This window comes from Hylobates moloch, unplaced genomic scaffold, assembly GCF_009828535.3.
Source record: "Hylobates moloch isolate HMO894 unplaced genomic scaffold, HMol_V3 SCAFFOLD_45, whole genome shotgun sequence".
In the NCBI taxonomy this organism is placed as follows: Eukaryota; Metazoa; Chordata; class Mammalia; order Primates; family Hylobatidae; genus Hylobates; species Hylobates moloch.
The window spans coordinates 79,641-104,161 of NW_026652320.1; the positions used below are offsets into that span (position 1 = coordinate 79,641).

A 24,521-nucleotide genomic window follows, 5' to 3' on the forward strand; every position below is an offset into this window, starting at 1 on the left:
GAAGATCTACTGGATGTTTTAAAGGGTTACACAGCAAAATCAGTGTGGAAATGTTGGATTAATCAAAGCTAATGAGCTGTAACTCCAAAATCATGTCTGGTGCCCCAAGCTCACCTGTTCACAGAATCCCCCTGTCATGGAGCGTCTCGTGTTAATACTGTTCCATGAAACACAGAGAATCAGTATGCAGGCTGTTTCAGTGAAAACCATCCAGCCCCACTGGAAATGAGGAAAAATAGAAATAGAAATAAAAGTAAATGAAAACCAAGGGCATCTATTCCAGTTGATAAACCTGTACTTATACAATTGTACATTTTTGATTAACAATTTTCCATCCCTTTCTTTCTAGATTGAATCATTAAAGAAAAAGTTGCAACAGAAACAGCTCTTAATACTGCAGCTTTTAGAAAAGATATCTTTCTTAGAAGGAGAGGTAAGAATCTGTTTCTTTAAGTTGGTGTCTTCCCTACCATTAAATTTTACGTTGCTAAGCCTACCACTGACACTTAATTAAAAATATGGCTATTTCCCAGCCTTATAAAATTGATTGAGGGTTAAGTGCCAGCCTTGAAAATGAGGTTCTGACAGCTGTTTTTCCTTTACCATCGGACTCCCCTCATTCCACTTGCTGCTGACTTCTGCTTTTTGGCTCTAGTTTTTCTTATTAAAGAATCATCCTAGCAAGCCTGATAAGCTGTTGATTAGCATTAATAATTCCCCACATTTGTCCAGTGCTTTATAATTTGTGAGATATGTTCATATACATTCCTTACACTATTCTCTCTGCAACTTTAAGAAAGGCAAGACTAAGATTATTATCTCTGTATTAATACATGAGAAAACAGAGGCACAGAGAAGACAGGTGGTTTTGCTCAAGGTTGCCCAGCTTAATAAATGTCAGAGCCAGGCTGAAAGACTCCTAAATCCAGTGCTCTCCTATCACAGTGAGTGAAGATGTGTTAGAGGAGACTTAATTTTACCTGAAACTTTCAGATGCTTAGTATTCTTGACTTTCTGGCTTTTAGAAAGTCATTTGGGGATTTTGTATAGGTTCCAGAGAGAAAATTATGGGGTTGGAAGAACCTTACAAGGAGAAGTCAAAGTCTATTTACTCTGAAGGTTTTTTATTAAGAGCTTGGCATTGAGCCTTTGCCTTTTGAGACTCGTGAAAAGCTGGTTTGCCAAGCACTTGTCCTTGTCTGTGTTCCTCATTATAGCCCTTCCCCAGTGAGAGAGCCCAGCAGACAATGATAAAGTAAGAGGAAAGAGAAAAAACTTTGATTAAGCCCTGCTGTGTGTTGGGCACTGTTAGTTACTTTGGATATGTTCTGTGTAACACAGAAGTTAAGAGTGGAATCCAACTTACCCAAGTGTGAACCCTGGATCTGCTTCTTATCAGCTGGGTGATGTGGGGGAAGTTTCTTATCATTATAAAGGAGGGATCATAACTGTGCTATGTGTGGGTGACAGTGAAATGAGAATGTATAGAAGGTGCCTGGCATGTACTAAGCACTCAATAATTTTAAACATATTATTGTTGTTCCCTCTTTATTGAAAAGGACACCCTCTGAGTTAGATGATATTTTCCCCCTTTTATAGATAGGGAAACTGAGGTTCGAGGACATTAGGAAGTCTGCCCAAGGTTACAGTAGAGATGGGTAAGCCCAGATCCAGAGCCTAAGCTCTGAACCACCACGTTTGAGTGGGTGGTGAGCTGAGCCTTCGTTTACTCTGTTTTTTAGGGGGTGCCTTACAGCAGTGATAATCGGAAGTCCCTCGTGGCCCATAGGGGCCTGGTACCAGATTCAAAGCCCAAGAATCTCTGTCTTTTGAAGCTAAGTAAATGGGTATTTTCCCCATTTCCACTCCTGTCTTCCCCTCCACAGTCATTGGCTCAGTGCCAGCCTTGTGAATGAACATTTCTGTTTCTAAGATGCCTTTCTGAAATCGCAGCTCCCTTTGGGAGGAAGCACACCTTCCCCAGTAAGAGTCAGAAAATGAGTGCCCTAGTGGAAGCCCACGTGTCCAAAGAGAGGGCAGTCACAGGAGAGAGGAAAGACAGACTGACAGGAGAGGCAGAAGGTCCCCCAAGACAGTGCCCCCCACCCCCACCTCTGGCTGTGCTGCTAAAGCAAGCTCTCCTGCTGGCAGATTCTTAAATGTCCAAGGGAATATTGCACATGGGGAGTAATCTTAGAAATAGCTGTGTTTGTTTATGCTCAGTGTATTAAACTCATCTCTTACCTTAGTGTGGATTGCTCCAGACCTTGAAATGTGGAGTCCAGATAGTTTATCTGGGAGGCGATCTCAGGAAGCCCCACTAGGGGAATGGGGAAAATGAGACAGGGAAGGGAAGAGAGCCAACAGCAGTGCCATATCAAGGAGGTTGCCCTGAGGACAGCTGAAGCTCACTCCTGCTGGGGATCTCTGGGAGATGGTGTGGAAGTGGGCCTGAGCTTTCCTTACTGAAAGGCCAGAAAGCTGGGGCATTTATCCACTAACTCGCCATTAGTCATTGGCTGAGACCTGCTCTGGGGGATTGTGGCAGTTGTAGCCTGCCCTTGGCAGAGCCAGTTAGACTCTAGTGGTCAAAGGAAGCCCCCAGATGAAGAATCACCAGTGGCCTGTTAGGAAACAGGAATGCCCAGAGGATGTAGGGGGGTGGGTGGCAGTGTCAGCTATGTCTATCTAATAAGCAAGACTTTGAAAACCAGTTTTTTTGAGCATATCAGTAATGATTATCAATTTGATTGATTAAATTCCCTGAAACTATTTAAATTCCAATACAAATTTATTATGGCTAATTGCTTTTGGCCACTTCACACATCCACCTTAAACAGCAGACAATATATACAAAATAAGTTGCATAATGACAAGATTTAATAATACATTTAGACTTAAAACCTATTCTAAAATACTAAATATCATGGGTTTTAATTTATTTTGTCATTGTTTCTGTTCTTGTTTTTTTTTTCTTAAACCTTCCTGAGGCCATTGTTTTACTTCTTTCAATATTTTCTTAGGGCTAACATCATTTTGACACCTTTCAGACAGGTGCAGTCATCTTTCAGATCCAAAAGAGAAAGGATACCTTCTCCAAATTGCTAAGATTAGAGGATGCGGGTTACATAGGTTCTTGGTTGGGTCACAGGACCCTCAGTGGCTTCTTCCAAGGTGATTCAAACACAGGACTCCTTATCACTGTCTTTAGCACTATTAAAAACATATGCATTCTTTATCAATATTTCATCATACACAGCTAGGCCATGTAGAGATCTCCTCTCCTAGGAGATCAGAGGTGACATTCAAATACTTGGTTTTCCTCTTTGGCTCTCAGACTAGTTGATCATTTACACACACTCTGCTGACGCTGTTCCTTGCTAATTGTGGATGATCGCTAATGCTGCCACGTTGCTTCCCAACTCTCCACCTGATTGCCCTACGGCACGGATGCTGAGCAGTCCTTCTCCAGGCCCTGAAGTCCTGGGGTGGCCTAACTTACATGTTCTTTTGTTATTCTTTCTAACATAACACAGAAAACTTTTAAATAGATAACTAATTAATACCTCCTAAAAGAAACCACAAAAGTTTTGGTAGGTAAATCTGGTAGCTCCCCATCTTATTAATAAGTAGCTACATTTGTTAAGAGCTCAATTGCAGACTCCGGACTCAGACTACCTGCGTACAAATCTCAGGTCTGCCACTTAGTAGTGATGTGATATTGAGCAAGTTAGTTGTCCTATGCCTTAGTTGGCTTATTGGTAAACAGGAACTCTCTCTGTGAAATGGCATCCTCTCCATAGAGTTGTTATGATGATTAAATTTGTTAATGCTTAAGTGATTAGAAAAGTACCTGGCTCCTGGTAAATGCCATATGTGTTACTGTTTCTTTAATTGCCTGGGTCCCAGGGACTCTTTTATTGTCATTGATAAATATTTTAGATTTATAGCTATGTCCCATAATGAATCACTCTTTCTCTTTTGCTCATCCTCAAAGTTGGAGACTGTCATCAAACTCAGCTGTGTGATAATTTAACAAAGAGAATTTCACCTTTAGGTGAACATGGGCAGGGCTTGGATAGGCCAGGTCCTACTAGCAGGCCGTAGGGCCCAAAAGTCCTTTGCCTGCAGCAACCTGAAAGGTTCATCCTGGGAGGGTGAGGCTGGATGTGAATCTTATAGGCTGGCAATATTTCAGCTTCTTTTAGCAGTTGCCCCTGATATTTCCAGAATTCATAGGTGTTTGGGATTCATATCAAGTCTTAGAGTTTAAGTGTCATAAGCTGATGATCTTGTATGATGTCATTACTCCTATTATTTGTTCTGGCTCCATGCCCAGGCAGTATTTGGGGATTTATTGATCATGCCTGTGCTCCTCTTAGCCACAATGCTGTTAGTTTTAAAGAAGGAACCCTTAGTTTCAGACTGAAGAGCCTTGGCTCTTACACATGTCCTCAGTTAGTCCAGTTCCTAGCTGTTCCCCAAGAACATTTTAGCTGTTCTCCTTCTTGAGCTACGGTTCAGGACTGCATGACATATCCAGCGCTGTGCTGGAGCTGCTTCATACTGGTTAATGAAAGCGGAAGCCATGCATCACTTCTCAGGTCTCCATTCGGGAATGTCATGTTGGTCGCTTGCAATTAGCTATGGAGGAGGTCTTTACACCACAGAAATTGACATATGTCACAATCAGAGCTTTTTAACCTAGGGATTTTATTGTCAAAAATCTACTAGCGCACCATTAGTATTATATAACCCTGCAGTTATACCTAAGGGCTTTGCGTTTTTACCCTGACACCTCTGCTTACAAGCATAGTAACTCTGGGCAGGTAATTCTACCCCTCTGAGCATCAGTTTCAGCATTTGTGAAATGGGGATAATCCCTCCCACTTGAAAGAAATTTTTTATGATTAAATAATAGATACAAAACACTTAGAATTGTGCTTGGCACAGTGCAAAAGATGGACAAATGTTAATTGTTTCTTAATTACTCAACCTTTTGGAGACTTCGGTTCTGACTCACATTCTGCCTTTATCTGTGCATGACCTTGGGCAAATCATGCCACCAACAACCTGGGCTCAGTTACTTCATCTTTAAAAAAGGGAGAAGGCTTAGATCAACTCAGATTATTACCATTTTTAATGTTTGAAAACTTTGTTGAAATGTTGAAATCATATTAGGATCCTAGACAAACAGTTAAGGGAATACCCTCTACCTGATCCTTGGCTCAGAGAAAAGGACAGACCCTTTCCTAGGTCACGGCTGACACTCTAGAACCCTTCTTTTCTTTTAAAACAGAGAATATGGATTATTTTAGTCCCTGGATTCATCATTTGTGCTTACCTGGGTTTAAACTCATTAGATTTTGAACTCCCTCCTCCCGCTGCCCCAAATCCAAACGACACAGCAGACTCCTGAAAGCTTGCTCTAGCCTGGCCCTGTCAGACTATATTTTCATCTACCAATTTAAAATCTTCCTGATTCCGCTGATAAGTGAGAACATGCGGTGTTCAGTGGACATAAACATGGGAACCATAAACACTGGGGATTACTAGATGCAGGAAAGAGGGAGGGGGAAAGGGTCTGAAAAACTACCTACTAGGTACTATGCTTATTACCTGGGTGATGGGCTCAGTCATACCCCACACCTCAGCATCCCACAATATACCTTTGTCACCAACCTGCACATGTGCCCTCTGATTCTAAAATAAAGGTGAAAAAGAAAATCTTCCTGATAACAAAAATATGCCCATTCTATTTTCTTTTTCTTTTTTTCAAACAATTTTTTTTATTAGCTCAACTTCTGGAGAAGAAGAAATATTCTCCATTTCCAATATAGAAACTATTCTTAAAATAACATTGCAAGCATTTATCTTCATAAGCTTTCTGAAACTCTGAACAGATTTCGTTACACTTTTCTCTGTCGGATATACTACACTTACAGCTCAATTCAAAAGTCAGAGGAAAGGAGTCAAATATCTTGGTTTTGTCCGTCCTTCATTTAATGTGTGTTGTGTAGCACCTGAGCCTCTCAGTGTGTCTGTTATGCATTCCTGGAACTATTATTAATTTTTCTGTGTAATGTTGGAGGGGCAGCACCAGGCACTGGGCTCCCCACATGCATTTTATGGAACACACGTTCAGTGTATGTGCTACAGCCCCCAAGCTGCCCACACCTCTGGGCCTGAGGGAAATGGTGGGGGAGGTGACCGCCAAACATTCATGACATAATTTCCAAAAAATGTCCAGAGGTGCTGCACATTTTCTCCCTTCGTGAAAGGCACATGTGCCTCCCAAGCCATCGGGTTGGTATTTGTTACACATATAAACACAAGGGGGTGGTGTTTGAAAGCAGGAGAACCATGGAATTTGCTTCTCAATCCCAGAAGCAATCTTTTTTGTAGCACAGTCCAGGCAGCAGTCTGAGGCTATTCTTTGTCGTTCCACTGTAGTCATATTCTGCAAGACTAAGAAGCAGATAGTCTTGATTTATTGTATCAAATCCGTTAATTTAATTTTTAAAGGTTTTTCTTAAATCTGCCCCACACTCTCTAACTCTCCTCTTACTGCCCATGTTCAGGCTCTCATCATCATTTATTTTTTACCTTATCAACTTAGTTATTTATTAACTTACATAAATAAGTTTCTGTTATTTATTAACTTACATAAGTAAGTGTTTCTGTTTAAGCGTATAATCCACGGAGTTTTGACAGTGTTTATACCCATGAAATAACCACTGCAATCGAGATAGAATTTCTATCACCCCACCAAAGATTCTCTGTTTCACTTTGCAATCTAGCTTTCCATTCATCCCTAGGCAATTCCTCATCTTTTTTTTTTTGGAGGTGGTGAGTCACTTTTTATCACTTTTGGTCACTACAGATTTCCATTTAGTGGGAATCCACTGTATGATTTCCATTTCTAGAAATGGAATCATATAGCATGCCCTCTTCTGTATCCAGCTTCTTTCACTCAGCATAACGATTTGAGGCTCATCTAAGTTGTATGCCTTCCATTTTGTTGCAGAGTGGTATTCCATTGTATGAATATATCGCAGTTTATTCATTCAGCTGACAAAATACATTTGAGTTGTTTCCAGCTCGGGGCTATTGTGAATGCAGTGAGCATTACAGTACAACTCATTATGTGAACATAGTTTTAATTCCTCTTGGGTGAATTCCTGGTAGTGGAATAGCTGGGTTGTAAGAGGAGGTGTAAGTTTAACTTTTTAAGAGACCGTCAGTTTTTCAAAGGGGTTGTAGTATTTTAATTTTCCAGCAGTTTGAGTGTACCAGTGTCTCCATATCCTAACCCAGACCTAGTATTGCCAACCTTTTAAATTTAGCCATTCAGTGTTATAGCTCTTTTAGAATTTGTCTAGCAGGTTTTCTGGCTTTGAAAGCCCCCAAAATAAAAATAAAAACAAAAGAAAATAAATTGAGCCACGCTAGGGGATATAGAGTGCTGTCTCATGTGGTTTTAATGTGCATTTCCTTGTCAACTGGTGATGCCGAGCATCTTTTCTTCTTTTCGAGAATCTTTTCATATGCTTTTTGCCATTTATAAGTTTCATCTTTTGAAGTGTCTGTTCCAATCTTTAGTCCATTATTTTATTGAGCTTTTAGTTTTCTTACTATTGAGTTGGAAGAGTTCTTTATATATTCTGGATTCAGGTCCTTTGTCAGATATATGTACTATGAACATTTTCTCCCATCCTGTGACTTACTTTTTTGTTTTCTTGATATCTGTTGAAGATACATACACATATATATATATATATTTTTTGTTGTTGTTGTTGTTGTTGTTGTTTGCAGTGGGGTCTTGTGCAGTCACCCAAGCTGGAGTACAGTGGTGCAATCTTGGCTCAATGCAGCCTCGACCTCCTGGGTTTAAGCTATCCTCCTACCTCTCAGCATCCTGAGTAGCTGGGACTGCAGGTGCATGCCACCATGCTTGGCTAATTTTTGTGTTTTTAGTAGAGATGGGTTTCACCACATTGCCCGGGCTGGTCTCAAACTCCTGAGCTCAAGTGATCTGCCCATCTCGGGCTCCCAAAGTACTGGGATTATAGACATAAGCCACCATGCCAGGCCCTGTTGAAGAGATTTTTTATTTTTGGTTTTCAATTAACCATTTATTTCTTTTATGATTTGTGTGTTTTATGTCCTAAGAAATATTAGCCTACTACAAGGTCACAAATATTTTCTCCTGTGGTTTCCCCTAAGAATTTTATAGTTTTTACTTTTTCATTTAGGTGATCCATTTTAAGTTGATTTTTGGGTTTTGTGTGAAGTAAAGGTATCAATACTCTTTTTTTCTACACAGATGCCCAGTTCTTTACTTTTAATGTCTCTTTAATTTCTGATATTGATTATTTGTACCCTCTTTCTCTCCCTATTTAATGCACTGTGTCTCTGTCTGTCTTTCTCTTTCTCTTCTTTGACCAGATAGTGGGTTATCAATTTTTGTTGATGTTTAAAAATAATTAAAATAGCTTTTGGCTTTGGTGATTTTCTCCATTGAGTGTCTGCTTTCTATTTTATTGGCTTTTGCCCTGATGTTCATTACTTCCTTCTAATTATTTCGGGATTACTTTGCTCTTCTTTTTGTAGCTTCTTGAGGTAGAACTTAGGTCATTGATTTTAGACCTTTCTTCTTTTTTAATATAAACCTTTAAAGCTATAAATGTCCTTCTAATTTCTGCTTCACCTGCATCCCACAAGCTTTGATATACTGTACTTTTATTATCATCCAGTTCAAAATATTTCCTAATTTCCCTTGAGATTTTTCTTTGATTTATGGATTATTTAGGAGCAGGTTATTTAATTTCCAAATAGTTGAAATTTTTGTTCATATCTTATTTTTATTTCTAATTTAATACTTTTATAGTCAGAGAACACAGCTTGTATGGTTTTAACTTTTAATTTATTGGGACTTATTTTATGGCTCAGCATATAGTTTTAATTAAATTTTTGTGAAAAAATATATATTTTGCTGTTGTGTATGTTCTACAAACACCAATTGGGTTTAGGTGTTTGATAATATTGTTTAGATAACTGACATTTTTCTTGGATTTTGTGTAATTGTCCTATCAATTGCCAAGAGAAAGGTGTTATAATCCCTTACCATGGTTTTAGACTGTCTCTTTCTTTCTTTGTTTTTACTTTATGTATTTTGAAACTCTGTTACTAGGTATATACACATTTTTGTTATGTCTTGATGATGAATTGATCTTTACAATATGAAATGTTGGTCCCTACCTTTGTTAATACTCTTTGTCTTGATATCTATTTTAACTGATATTAATGTAGCCATTACTGTTTACGTGATATATATTATTCCAGCCACTTACTTTCAACTGATTTGTATCTCTGTATTTAAAGTACGTCTCTTATAGACAATAGTTGGGACTTGCTTTTTTATACATTGTTATAGTCTCTGCCATTTAATTGGAGTATGTAGTTTACTAATATTTAATTATATTTATATGATTGGATTAGAGCTACCATTTCATTATTTGTTTTCTGTCTGTTCCTTCTGGTTTGTTTTGCTTATTTTGCTTGCTTGTTTGTTTTGTTCTTCCTTTTTGCCTTTTGGATTATTTCAGTTTTTTAAAAATATCATTTTAAGTTATCCATTGGCATTTTTGCTGTATCTCTTTTCTCTAATATGTTGGTGGTTACTCTGGGTATTGCAGTATACATCATTAGCTGTTCACTGTCCACCTAGAGATAATATTGTACCATTTCTTGTAAAATGTAGAAGTCTTGCAATGATATATGTTCATTTACTGCTGTGCCTGTGGTTATAATTTTTATATGTATTGTATCTGTATACATTATAAAACCGTGATACGTTGTTATCATTTTTGCTTTAACGATCATATGTACTTTAAAGAAATTAAGAGAAACTAGATTCTTTCATATATACTCTATTTCTGAAGGTCTGAGTTTCTCTCTGATGTTGTCTCTCTTCAGCCTGAAGAACTTTTATTTAGAATTTTGTGTAGTGCAGGCCAGGTGGTAAAACATTCTCTTAGCTTTTTTTTGTCTAAAAGTAAGGTTTTTATTTCACCTTCATATAGAGCTCTAAGTTGCCAGTTTATTTCTCTTGGTACTCATTGTTTCTGGGTTCCATGGTTTTTAATGAGATGTCTGTAGTAATTCAAATGATTATGCCCCTATATGTAACAGGTTGCTTTCAAGATTTTTCTTCATTTGTGGTTTTCAGAAGTTTGACTGTAATGTGTTTTTCTTTGAATTTGTCCTGTTTGGGGTTTACTGAGCTTCTTGAATTTGTAAATTTATGTCTTTCACTAAATTTGGGGAGTTATCAGCTATTATGTTTTACAGTAATTTTCTGCTTTAGTTTTCCTCTCCTCTCTTTCTTTGATTAAAAAACCCGTATGTTAGGCTTTTCAAATTGCTTCACAGTTCCACAGTGCTCCATTTATTATTTTCAGTCTTTTGTTCATCTACTTTCAATTGGATAATTTATATTAATGTATCTTAAAGTTTACTTTTTCCTTTACCATCTTCAGTCTTAAGTCCGTCTAGTGACTTTTTTAAAAAAAAATTCAGGTATTGTACTTTCCTGTTCTAAAATTTTCATTTAGTTCTTTTTTATGTTCTCTATTTCTTTTTTACTACTTCGTTAATTGTAAGCATATTTTTCTTTGTCTCACTGATCATTGTTATGATGGCTGCATTAAAGTCTTTGTCTGAAAATTCCAACATCAGAATTATATCAGGACTGGTGTCTGTTGATTCTCTTTTCCCTTAGGAATGGGTAATATTTTCCTGACTCTTTATATGTCACATAATTTTGGATTATAAGCTGGACATTGTGAGTGCTTTGTTGGGTTCTTGTTTTAAAAGGCAATGAATTTAGCCAGACCCAACTACATCCTGCTTGTCTGTGACGGTGATGGCAGATCTCAGATCAGTTCTTTAAACATTAGCTGCAAACTTCTTTCAGTTTTCTCCAGACATGCATGGTTCAGTGGTCTACCAGAGACTTGAACTGAGTCTATATACAAGAATTTAGTGTTTTCCCCCAACTCTGACTCTCCTCTTTTGCCTTCTTCCCTACTGTTTGTAGCCCTGGCATCCTTCTCCTGGTTTCTTCCCCCAGAAAGATGATCTTTCTGTTAATATTTTACTATATCTGTACTGCCACCACCATGACTGTGCTGCTCTCAGGGCAAAGCTGCCAGCAAAAAGAAAAATAATAAAACACAGAGAATACAGAGAACTACTTGCCACATGCTTCAAGTTTCACCTCATCTCCAAAACTTGCCTGTCTTTGTTCACTTCTCTAGAGATCTCATTAGTTGTTTTTAATCTGTTATTCAGAATGTACAGCTGTGACTTGCAGCAGGATCAGCGTGTTGAGTGCATACTCCTCTCTACTGCAAGTGCAGCCCCCACTCTTTAGCTGAATAATTGCAGTGGCCTTCCTGCTGTCTTTAGTCTTATTTTCCTCCAATCCAACTTTCACTTGGGAGCCAGGTGATTAAAATAAATTCTGGTGCTGACCTTGCTATTGTAAGATTGATTTCTAACTTCTTGTAGTGGCATACATAGCCTTTCCTAACTAACTTCTACACACCTGTGTAATGCAATAAGGTGCCTTTTCTCAACCTAGTGTGTTTCCACAGTTCTGGAATACTCATCTCATTTGCTTTTTCTTACTCTCTTTCCCTTGCCTAACTCCAGAAACTCCACCCCTCTCCCCATTTTGAGTCAGATGTCCCCTCTGAGTTCCCTCTTAATATTCTGTGGATCCCCCTATAATGTTACTTAGCACATCGTTCTATTATTTGCTGCTCAGTTATCTGTATTCCCCCAAGACCGAGCTCCTCAAGGGTTGCAAATCATGCCATATTTCTCTAACTTCTAACTCTTCCCTCACCTAATTTCACTGCCTGATATATAGTAGATATACAATAATTTTTCTACTGATTGCATTATATTCTCATGAGTATACATTTTTTATTTCTGTTTCTATGGGTGTTGTGCACACACAGAGTTCCCAGGAAATAGAACAAAGTCCACTATTCACTGTGTATCAGTTGCGGCATATTTGCTAACCTTGTCTTTTAGGCCCCCTACCTATAGGTATTAGACCCAGCATGCTGTGAAATCCTTATGATTAAAGTCTTTACACTAAGAAGGGATAAGGCGATGGTATTACTGGAGCATCCGGCAAAGGCAGGCATCTTCTGCCTTTCTCTTTTCTTATAAATTGGAGAGTTCAGACATTGCTGGGAAAGCTCTCTCTCTCTCTCTCTCTCTCTGTCTCTCTCTCTCTGCACATGTGTGCATGCATATGTGTGTGTGTGTGTGTGTGTGTGTGTGTGTGTGTGTGTGTGTGAATGCTGCTGACTCTCTGGGAATAAGCCAGCACCGTTCTTCCATACTGGGGATGAGGTGATAGATTCAGAGCCCATCGATCTGTCATAGCGTGTCATCTGCTAAGGAATCTGGAAAGCATTCTCTTCCTTTACACCATTTCTTATTTATCAGAAGGGATTCATTGACTTTTAGATTGTACAGAACATGAATTTTCACAAGAACTGATACTTTGCTCCTTGGTATCAACCTTTCAGAGTGGGAGCTACTGAATGTTTAACCCACATTCTTTCTTTCAAAACAAATGAGCTTCTGTCTCCATAGAACTTTTAAACTTACTTGTGTTACCTAGTGTCTTAGAATAGTGCCTCAGCTTCAGCTCCAACTTAAAGAAGAAAAGAACAAACGGTTTCATTTCTAGTTACGCAAATAAAATGCTCATTGTAAAATCATTTATAAATTTATTTATTCAGCAAATATTTATTTTGTATCTGCTGCATGCCATGCTTTCAGAATACAACCAGGAAGATAGATATGATCGATCACTGCTTCATGAACATTTAGTCTGGTGTTACTGAAAAATATATAGAAGGACTTTTTAAAAAGCATCCCAGAATCTCAATACGCAGAGATAACTACTGTTCACTTCTTTCTGAAATATTTTTTTTTTTGGTGTTTTTGCCCTTCAGATTTCAGGCACCAGCACTTTGTCTATTTTCATTTCAGTATCTTTGACTTCTTTGTCTATGTTCATTTCAGTATCTCTTGCTTCTTTGTCCTTCATTTCCCCCATAAGGCAAATTTCCAATTGCTGAGCATCTAATCTTTAACTTATGTAATGTTTGGCTCTGGCCCGAAAGAAAAAAAACTTTTCAGAATGCGAATTTTAATCCCAAGGAGCTTGTTCTACTTTATATGTGTGAGATTCTGAATTTTCCACACCTACGAAATACTAATTAAGTTATAGAGGTATTTCCCACTCTTAAATTAACAGACTTGCTCATTTTATAGTTTAATGAGGAGGTGTTAAAAGTTGGGCTGCACCTTATTTATAATGGCAAAAACGTGATAAATATCTAAATGCCCATCAATAAGAGACTAGTTAAATAAATAATGTATCCATACAATGGAATACTATTAATGAGTTAAAATAGTTTGTTGACATAAAAAGAAAACTAATAAAGATGGAAAGATAGCTACAACAAATTAGTAGCTGAAAAAGCAGATTATAACATAGATTACAATATTTTGTTTTCATTTATGTAAAACTGGATGCACATGTCTGTACATGCATAGAAAGCCATTTGTATGCATTTGGTCAATCTATTTCTTCAACAACTATTGTGTAAGTGATGCTCTGTAAATACATTGTGATAGTTGCCCATGTCATGGGGCAAAATCAGATAATACATATAAATTGTATCATGCATATTTGGGGGGAACATATTTGACTTACTGAAAGTACCTTTTTTTCCTCGTCTCCAGAATAATGAACTACAAAGCAGGTTGGACTATTTAATAGAAACCCAGGCCAAGACCGAAGTGGAAACCAGAGAGATTGGAGTGGGCTGTGATCTTCTACCCAGGTATTTAGGAATTTCCTGATTTTTTTTTATTTAAATTCCTCTTTGTCTGAAGAAAATACTTTACTGGGCTGTTCTTAGCAGAATTGCATTCTTCCTATAAAAAATATTTCTGCAAAGCCAAGTGGTGGCTGCTGAGGGGCTTGACTGGTTTCTGTAGGAACAGAGGCATTGTGCAGGGTGGAGGGGTCAGCAAAGGAGAGACCTGGGGAAGCCATTTAGAGAGAGATGGGCCCTGTCAGTGAGTGCATACATTTGTTCCTTCCTTCCTTCCTTCCTTCCTTCCTTCCTTCCTTCCTTCCTTCGTTCCTTCCTTCAACTAATGCTGTTAGTACCTTCCCTGTGCCAGACAGTTATGACACAGAGAGGAATGAGATTTGGTTCTTGCCCCAGAGTATAGTCTGGAGGGAGAGACAGGTACGTAGGTAGACATTTATAACGGTGTGAGAGGGGCATCCAAGGTGCTTTAGTGATATACAAAAGGGAGGATCTAAACCTTGAACAAAATTCATCTGTTCCTCAGTACTGTAACAGGGTATTGTCAAGCACTGGATCCAGTTCATAAATACCTGATCTGCTTGAGTCATCAGCAGATATGTGATAACTATAACCTGGTTTGTTCAGTTACATTCCTGAGCTAGAGGACTGACCTGTTCATTGTTAAGCTGCTTCCACGCTTGTGTCTCTTCCTGGTGACATTAGAGCCTGTAACACAGTAACCTGCCTCTGATAACTAACTCACCATTTCCAGGTGCTCACAACTGTGCCTGGCCTCAAGAGGACATAAAACAAGTTTACAGCAAAGATGCTAATGACATGTGACTTGTGATTTAGGTAATCAAAGTCACAAAATGCCTGGTATCCTGTGTGCAGGAGGGTGGATTCTTGTGTGAACAGGGGCACTTGTGTGTGCTTTGCTGGATATAGTAGTCTAGAAAAATGTCGAATCCTGGAATCTTGAGTGGTTACAGCTGGTGGGAAGTAGTGATGAGCCGATCACCAAGCTGGGGTGTGGAATACCTGGTTCTTGTCCTACCAGCCAGCAGCAGGATGCCTTCAGACAGGTCTTCAATGGGGCCTCAGTTTCTCAACTTGTAAAGTCAGTGATTTGACTAGGTAACTTCTCAGGTCTCCACCAGCTCTAACATTGTACAATAAGGCTTCCTTTCCTTACTTTATTAATTTTTATTTATTACTGGCATTGTCATTTTTGTTAATTAAAATGAATCACTTGCCATTCTCAAAGAATTTACAAAAAGCAGCATTAGGTTCTTTCTTTGATAATGTCCTCAATTACATTGCTTGCCTTCTAGTAAAAAGGCATTTTTTATCTTTCTGATATAATTAGCAGAAAATGTTGAATATATATAGACTCTGGATCTCATCATAATGAGATATATTTTCATATATGAAAATATAACCAAAAAGAATGATCAATTGTGTTCAGAGACCTTTTTGAAATATAAAAAATTTGGCCATTTCCCCCCTTTTTGTATTTTTTAAAAGCCAAGTGGCCTAGTCCACTCTAATTGCCCACATAATAAATCTTGTTTGGCTAAGACGGTACAAAACTATGTCTGAAACCAATAAATTGTTTGTTTTCTAATTCCCACATTTTGGCTTAAAACAAGCTTTTCAACTTGAATGCCCAAGTATAGCCTGAAGCAAACTTTTATGGCTAAGTTATGAAACCACAAAGCGGTTTTCATAATGGAAGTGCTGACAGACCCTTAACTTATGGCCATGGTGAACTTGGAAGCCACTTCAGTATCTAAAAGCAGCTTTTCCATAAATGTAGCATTTGGTTTCCCCCAGGATCCATCTTAGCAGTTTAACTACCTAGGTCAATCAGCAGAGGAAATGAAAACTACATATCCTTGTTTCCGAAAAGGCAGAATAATATTTCATTCGTTTCCTCGCAAATATTTATTAAGTGCCTACTATGTGAAAGGCGCCAGGCAAGTCTGGGTGGGGAGGAGCCCAGGATCTTTCGGTAACTCAGGGCAGTGCCCTTCCACCTGCACTTCTTGGAACTGCCTTACTCTGAGCTGGGACTCCTGGAGAGGCCTCTGGATGCCCGGGGGGATGAGGAGGGTTAGTGAGGGGCTGGCCCGTGGGACCCTTCTTCCTCCCCAAAACAACCTGAGAAAGTCAACTTTTAGTTTGTTTTGTCTGTTGGATTCCAAGTAAGATTCTGTTTGAATAAATAGCTCTATGGGCAAAAACAAATTGGAACTCCCGGTCTAGTTAATCCCCATGTTTTATGGATACCAGAATTGGAGCTCAGAGAGATTAAGTGATTCACTGGAAGCCACATAGCCAGAATTAGAACCAGGCCTTCTTGAGTCTTGGTGCAGTACATGTGTAGTTTGAAAATATGTAATAAATGGAGAGCTACTAAATGGTGGTGTGTATGTTCTAACAAAATTCCTGGGTCATACTTGGACCTCAAATTTGCATCTAATTAATAAAAGATTCATGGTATTGTCCAGAATATTTTTTAGATTTTTTTCTCTAGAATATTTTAGACCAATACAAGCATTGAATTAAGCCTGAGTTATGCAGAAGTGTTTTGTTCTTACTCCCTGTTCTTCTCCTACAAGGAATTCATCAGTGTGGGACAGTCAGGGACGCTCAGGCTGTCCAGTTCCCTGCGCAGCCAGCTGCTAGCTGAGCTCAGCCTTGGGCAAGTTACTTCATCTCTCTAAAGCCTCAACTCTTTCATCTTTAAAATAAGAATGAAGAGGATAATATCAAACCTCATTGGGTTGCTTTGAAGATTAAATGAAAATGTGTACATAAAGCATTTAGAGACTGGGCATGGTGGGTCACACCTGTATTGCCAGCACTTTGGGAGGCCAAGGCGGGAGAATCCCTTGAAGCTAGGAGTTCAAGACCAGCCTAAGCCACATAGCAAGACCTTATCTCTACCAAAAAAAAAAAAGAAATAAATAAAAAATAGGCCAGGCGTGGTGGCTCACACCTGTAATCCTAAGCACTTTGGGAGGCCAAGGCGGTGGATTGCCTGAGCTCCGGAGTTCAAGACCAGCCTGGGCAACTTGGTGAAACCCTGTCTCTACTAAAATACAAAAAATTAGCCGGGTGTGGTGGTGTGCACCTGTAATCCCAGCTACTCGGGAGGCTGAGACAGGAGAATAGCTTGAACCCGGGAGGCGAAGGTTGCAGTGAGCCAAGATCACACCCCTGCACTCCAGCCTGGGCCTGGGCGACAGAATGAGACCCCATCTCAAATAAATAAAAATAAAAATGAAAGCATTTTAGCATGGTAACTGGACCAGAGTTAAGCACTTAATAACTAATAGCTATTACTATTAATATTAACTAAACCCAAACTGATTTTTTGTGTAGAACACTGTATAAAATATAAATAAATTTGAGTATGCTAAGATGATTTCATTAACTTTTTATTGGTGGTAATCATTGATTTTATGAAATGGATTGATAGCCTGATCAAGTATATAGTGCTTCAGTATGCATTGGGCTCTTCAGTTAAACTCTCTAGACACCCCTTCTAGACACTGTGTAAAACTCTGGGAGGCCCAGTGATTGATAAGGTCTCTGTCAGTGAAGACCTGAGAACGGCCCCTGCGTGCTGCAGGCATGGGGCACTTGTCTCATTGTAGAATAGCATGGCTTCTCCTACTCACTCATCTGTACAACTGCAAGTGTTACATGCTGTGCTACTACTAATAGCATTTTTAGAGCTGCTCTACTTTTTTTTTGTCTTGCGTGGAAAAAAAAATTGCATTTAGTTGCCGGGTGTGGTGCCTCACACCTGTAATCCCAGCACTTTGGGAGGCTGAGGCGGGCGGATCACCTGAGGTCGGGAGTTTGAGACCAGCCTGACCAACATGGAGAAACCCCGTCTCTACTAAAAATAAAAAATTAGCCAGGTGTGGTGACACATGCCTGTAATCCCAGCTACTCAGGAAGCTGAGGCAGGAGAATCGCTTGAACCCAAGAGGCGGAGGTTGTGTTGAGCTGAGATCGCACCATTGTACTCCATCCTGGCCAACAAGAGTGAAACTCCATCTCAAAAAATAAATGCATTTAGTTGATGCTCAATAAACATTTGTTGGGTGAATAAGTGAAAGATACATACCAAGTGAGGAACGTAGGCAGGTGATCAGTGTTATCACATGATTTATTTAATAAAGGCCTTGGATGAAGTGATTCCTGCTTATGTTTTACCTCTTTTTGTGTGAGTGTGTGTGTTTTTTCTCTCTCTCTCTGTCTCTTCACTAGAATATGAGCTCCATGAGGGCAGGGATTTTCATCTGTTTCACTAATTGCATTCTCCCTGGGACCTCCTTAGAGCAATGCTTGGCACATACTAGGCACTCAATATTTGTTGAATGGAGCCATCTCTCTGTAGCATTCGGCAATCCTTCCTAAGAAGAAAGGACGGATTCCTCAGCCTATTTCTTACCCTTGCAGGACTTTTCTCTCCTGGTTCTCCACCTATCTCCCTGCTCTGTCCTTCTCCAGCTTCTTTGATGGCTTCTTTTCCTCCTCCAGGACCCTCCCATGGTAGTCCACATGGCTCTATCTTGGTTCCAGTACTTCCTGCAAAGATTGCATCCAGTCTCACAGCTTCACTTCTCCTCTCTGTGGCTGAGCCACAGAAGTGTGAACCTTTCTCTTGAATACAAGTCCTTGTTTCCCACAGCCTTCTGGGCACTCCCAGCTGGTGTCTGCTTGGTCTTCATACTTGCCGTTGCATGGCCGAGTGCGCCATCTCTTTCTTCAAAGTCACTCCTCTTAGGAGTGAGTAAGAATACTGGCTTGGAAGTTAGACCTGGGTTTGGGTCCTGAGTCTGCCTCCTGCTGTATCTGCAGCTTTGGCAAATTCCTACCCTCATCTTGAAAAGGATGATTTTGGTGGCAATCCCTTTGGAAGCTTGTCGAGAGGATTAAGTGAAGTAACAGGCATAGAATGTCCAGTGGAAGTGCCCCGCCTTTTCATATTTCTGTGGCTAGAGCCACTGCTTTCCCAGCTACCTAAACTCAGTATATTGCAGTCACTTCTGAGTCAGAGAATTGTTTTGCTCCTTGACTCACTCACTCATACTGTGCTGTTCTTTTCTTTCATGACTTGACTCCTTCTTTCCCATTCCTCCTGCTGCCAGCCTGCCTGAGACTGTCTAATCTACCCAGTACCATCTCTCTGCCTCACTTTCTCCTCCTCAAATTCTTCCCCTCCTTCATCTAATCTTTGTTTTCCATAAATTTCTAGTGACCAAGGATCTCTTCGTAAAGAGAGAGGGAAAGGGAAGGGGTGAGAGGGGACTCACTGTCGGTTCAGGAGTTTACACACACACACATACACACACACACAAATGGATGTGTGTATTTAAAGACTCAGGAGTTTAGTTTGAAAACTTTGATATATGTTAATTAAAGCCATTGAGAACAAGTTCAGGTCATCTAGCCTTCATTTTCAAAGAAAAATGAAAAAACAAAAACGAAAGAAAAAGTGACTTTTCTTTCTTCTTCCCTGTAGTGAAACTTGGTTTCCAGCAAACCAGCAAACTTGGTTTTCATCAATTATGTCTTAATAGGTACAATTTGATGAAAAATATTCCCCATGGTCATAAGTGCTCAGCACGTAGTAAGTGCTTTAAAATGCTTATATTTTCGTATTTCTGTGCAAAGACCAGAACACAAAGTAGCTTTTTCTCAAAGCTTTATTTGCTGATTCTGCTATTGTTTTCCCCAGGGGAACTGCCCCTTTATTGATTAATAAAAGGTTAACAATAGCCTAAATGTGTTAAGGCAAATGGTTGGGTTTCAGTTTTGTGGTTGAGGTTATTTGTGTTCTTGAAATCCTGTTGTTTCCTAGTGATCAACAAAATAAAATATCCCACTTCTTTTTTAAAAGATCGGGATATGAGAGCCTGTTTTTGAACCCTAGAAGGTTCACCTTTATAAATATTTCTGCATTTTATGGGGTTTCAGGATATCGTCACTGGAGACTGTTTCTGTTATGTGGAATTTTCATAGGAGTTGGCACAAATAGCCATCTGGCTTCTGCCCCTGGCACTCTAGTAAACTGCCTGGTCAGGTCACTGGGGCTTCCTGGATCACCAGGTCTCATGGATTGCTCTCTGTGGCAGGTGACACTGGGACCACTTCTTGAAACTCCTCCAACCTTTGGTTTCCTTTGTAATTCATATGTGGGGTAATAGCTCTGTGGCTGGCTTCTGTGAGCTGCTGGATTCATGGAGATGATGGAGATGTGGCTTTCACTCTTAAAGAAATTATACCTAGCAGTGGACACAAATGTGTAGACCAATAAGTGCAGTAAGATGCTATAGAGGCTTGGTGCAATGGCTCACGCCTGTAATCCCAGCACTTTGGGAGGCCTAGTTGGGTGGATCATTTGAGGCCAGGAGTTCAAGACCAGACTGGCCAACATGGTGAAACTGTGTCTCTACTAAAAATACAAAAATTAGCCCGGTGGTCATGGCACACGCCTGTAATCCCAGCTACTTGGGAGGCTGAGGCAGGAGAATTGCTTGAGCCTGGGAGGCAGAGGTTGCAATGAGCTGAGATCATGCCATTGCACTCCAGCCTGGGCAAGAGAGAGAGATTTGGTCTCAAAAAAAAAAAAAAGCTATGGAGGTGTCAGAAGCCTCTATAATAGTGATGTACAAGGTGTATATGGGGATTGGGTGGAGAATATGGAGAATCTCCCGGGGGGAGACATGGAAAGTTTAAAATACACCCCCTGCCACCCTTTTAATACATCCTCTATCACCTGGTGAATGACTGGATATGGGAAGTTAGGGGAAAGAGATTCGACTCTTAGGCTTCATGTACACATTTTGTCATTGTGTTGATTGGGATAAGGAATGTAGATATTTGAAAGAACCCATAGATCTTGGTGGCTTAGCATGGTAAAGATTAATTTCCCATGTCACAGTTTAAGGCCGTTTGGTATACGTTTCACTCCACACAGTCTTTCAGGAGCCCAGGAATTCCTCCATCTAGCGACCCTGCCTGAGCTTTGGAGTCCTCCTGGATTCTCCAACTGTATGCTCTACATAAAAGGGAAGACAGAGAAAGACAGCATGGGGGATTATGTAGATTTTTATGGGTTAAATCTGGAAGTAGTAGAAGTCATTTCTGCCTGTTTAGCCACATGGTCCACCTAATGGCAAGAGAAGCTGGGAAATGTAGTTGAGTTATGTGTCCAGGAGGAAAAAGAAATGGGATGTCTTAGTCACCCAATCCTGTTAACTATAACTCCCAAATGTCTCCCTAAAATCTCCCTGCCACTTCCCATCAAGTGCTTCCATCAGAATTCAAGTTCTCATGATCTCTCTTTCACCTCCTGAAGAGTAAGAATTTTCTAACTGACCTGCTTTCAGAATAATCCTTCCCTAGTCAACCCTCGATAGTACCAGAGGAATCTTGCTAGAATAAAAATATGAGCAGATCATGGCCCTCCTTAAAAACATGCTGTAGTTCCCTGTCCCCTTCTGAACTCCTTAGCCAGGGACATGGAACCCTTCTCCACCAGGCCTCATCTTCTGCCACTCTCCATTGTGAACTCTTTTTTCCAGTCGTTCCAAAGGAGCACACGGTTTGCAGTTCCACATCCACAAACTGTGTGCTCACCCATCTCTGCCTTACACATACTGCCCCTTCTTCCTGGAGTTCCCATCCCCGCTTTGTCCACTTGATGAATGCTAGGCATCCTTCAAGATTCACCTTCTCTGTGTGAATTTCCCGATGTGAATTTCCTGGTGGTGCTAAATTGTTCTGCCCTCAATTTTCCCACCATGTGTTTATGCTTATTTTGTTCAGGTCATGGCAGGAAGGGAGGCTTGAGAGTTAGATGAAGGGACTGTTGTGGATGTTTGAGCAACTTTAAGGGAAATAAACAAGGGACAGTGGTAAGCTCTGGAGCTAGCGACAGTGGAAGCTGTTACCACCCTTGCCTGAGGAGGCACGGGAGAAAGCTGGGGAAGAGAACAAGTTGGGGAGCTGTAGCTATGGGCCCTGGTAGAGGGATGCCGCCAACTACCAAGCTGCAGCCTGGCTGGGAAGGGGAAAATGTCCTGACCTCTTTGTCCTCTCATTCCCTGATGCCCTGCTACCACCTTGCAGTAGGCCAAAAGGAACTGAATTTGAAGGGCAAGGGAGCCCCTTGATGCTGACCTTTCCGGGCCACAGAGTAGGGTGGAGAAGGGGGAGAGAAAGGCTGAATGACAAAAGAAGAATGCCCAGCACAGCTGTTATGTCTCTGTTATAGTTCCTAACACAGTACGTGAAAATTTTTTATGTACATATCTTTCCCACCAGGTGACAAGTCCCTTGAATGCATGTTTCATATTTTTCTGAACGATGGATGCCTAGTACAACCTTTACAGGTTGTTAAAAATAACTTTTTTATTTTTAACCTGTTGTAGTCTGTTCCAGCTGCCATAACAAAGTACCATAAACTAGTTAGCTTATAAACAACAGAAATTTATTTCTCACAGTTCCGAAGGCTGGGATGTCTAAGACCAAGGTGCCAGCAGATCCAGTGTCTGGCGAGGACTTGCTTTCTGGTTCATGTATAGTATCTTCTTGCTATGTCCTCACATAGCAGAAGAGATGATGATGAATATTTCTGGGGCCTCTCTCCTTTTCTTTTTTTTTTTTTTTTTGAGACGGAATTTAGCTCTTGTTGCCCAGGCTGGAGTGCAGTGGCATGAACTTGGCTCACTGCAAACTCTGCCTCCCGGGTTCAAGCGATTCTTCTGCCTCAGCCTCCTGAGTAGCTGGGATTACAGGCATGTGCCACCATGCCCGGCTAATGTTGTATTTTTAGTAGAGACAGGGTTTCTCCATGTTGGTCAGGCTGGTCATGAATTCCCGACTTCAGTTGATCCCCCTGCCTCGGCCTTCCAAAGTGCTGGGATTACAGGCGTGAGCCACCACGCTGGGCCTGGGGCCTCTCTTATAAGGCCACTAATCCCATTCATGAGGGCTCCACCCTCATGACCTAATCACCTCCCAAAGGCCCCACCTCCTAATACATCACCTTAGAGGTTAGGATTTCAAAATATGAATTTGGGAAAACATAAAGTCCATTGCCGGGCCTGTTTGTAATATTTAAATGAAATATTAAGCTGCATTATTGTCTTTTTATTTTTTTATTTTATTTTATTTTATTTTATTTTATTTTATTTTTTTGAGACGGAGTCTCGCTCTGTCGCCCAGGCTGGAGTGCAGTGGCGCAATCTCGGCTCACTGCAAGCTCCGCCTCCCGGGTTCATGCCATTCTCCTGTCTCAGCCTCTCCGAGTAGCTGGGACTACAGGCGCCCGCCACCACGCCCAGCTAATTTTTTGTATTTTTTTAGTAGAGACGGGGTTTCACCGTGGTCTCGATCTCCTGACCTCGTGATCCGCCCGCCTCGGCCTCCCATAGTGCTGGGATTACAAGCGTGAGCCACCGCGCCCGGCCTGTCTTTTTATTTTTAAGCACTTAAACACCATTTTCTAGAGTTGTCTTACCATGTGAAGCATATGGGGGGTTTTGTTTCATTTTGCTGACCTGTCTTTTCTCATTTCTCAGCCAAACAGGCAGGACTCGTGAAACTGTGATGCCTTCTAGGAACTACACCCCATACACAAGAGTCCTGGAGTTAACCATGAAGAAAACTCTGACTTAGGCACTCAGAGGCATATACTTTTTACAGATGGACAAAAGCTCTGGAACCCTGTGGCTTCAAATCCTTTGGGAAGGGTGACTGTTGTTTCCCCTATACACAGTGTAAGCCGGAATGGAAATCGCTGAGGCTCTGATCCACTTCTAAGACAGGAAGGAAAGTGAAGGCGGAGTGAGCAGGTAAGAGAGGGATATACAAGGTCATATTTCAGACACCCACCCGGCATACCCTGCTGTACTGCGTCATCATTTGTTTTCTTTGTAGACACTGAAATCCTATCAGGAGGATTCCCTCACAATGTATTTTATTTGCTAGATGTTGGTTGGGAGGGAAAAGGACATTAATTTGAAGTTTCATGTTATTCATGCCAGGATCGTTTGATAGAGCATGAAGGTTTTGTTTACCCGTAAAAGTATTAGAGGCAGCGTTTCTCTAGTACAGAGAGGCCTGTCCACAAGGAGCATGGGCACCCAGCCAAAACTTGAACCTGGAAGGGAGGGTTCCCAGCCTGCAGGTGCTCTTTCCTCTTGGTCCCAAGCATCTGTGCAGGGTCGTGGGAGCCACAGTGAGAGACTTGTGTGGGCCAGACAAGCTTCATTCCAATGCGCTAGTCCCTTGGTTTAATTTGTGCCTTATGCTTTCATTGGACCAGCTGAAATCACTGTATTTATTCAACTTGCGATTTTTTTTTTCTTTCTCACTTTAACTTAAAGAGAATTTTATATGTCATGGAAATTTAATCATTTAATGATTTCAGTATCAATTGGTGTTTTTGTTAAACGAATGAATCATCTGTTCATGCATGCTCTACTTTGATATTATAACCTATGTCACATGTGTTTAATAAATACCATATATTTTGTTCTACTAATGTTGTCTCTGTGTTTCATCCATGACCAT

The 24,521-nt window shown here is 40.4% G+C and overlaps 1 protein-coding gene and 1 pseudogene across 1 annotated transcript in view; both read left to right on the forward strand.

Annotated features, from left to right (window-relative positions):
* The window catches only part of LOC116463620 (myocardial zonula adherens protein-like), a 94,015-nt gene extending 69,851 nt beyond the window's left edge, over positions 1 to 24,164 (forward strand). Inside the window, exons 11-13 of the mRNA XM_032146798.2 lie at positions 350 to 433; positions 13,840 to 13,940; positions 23,528 to 24,164. Coding sequence (XP_032002689.1) covers positions 350 to 433; positions 13,840 to 13,940; positions 23,528 to 23,624 — 282 coding nt within the window. The 3' untranslated portion in view covers positions 23,625 to 24,164. The remainder of the gene's footprint in view (positions 1 to 349; positions 434 to 13,839; positions 13,941 to 23,527) is intronic.
* Positions 7,352 to 7,408, forward strand: LOC116463635 (U7 small nuclear RNA; annotated as a pseudogene).
* Positions 24,165 to 24,521: the final 357 nt, after the last annotated feature.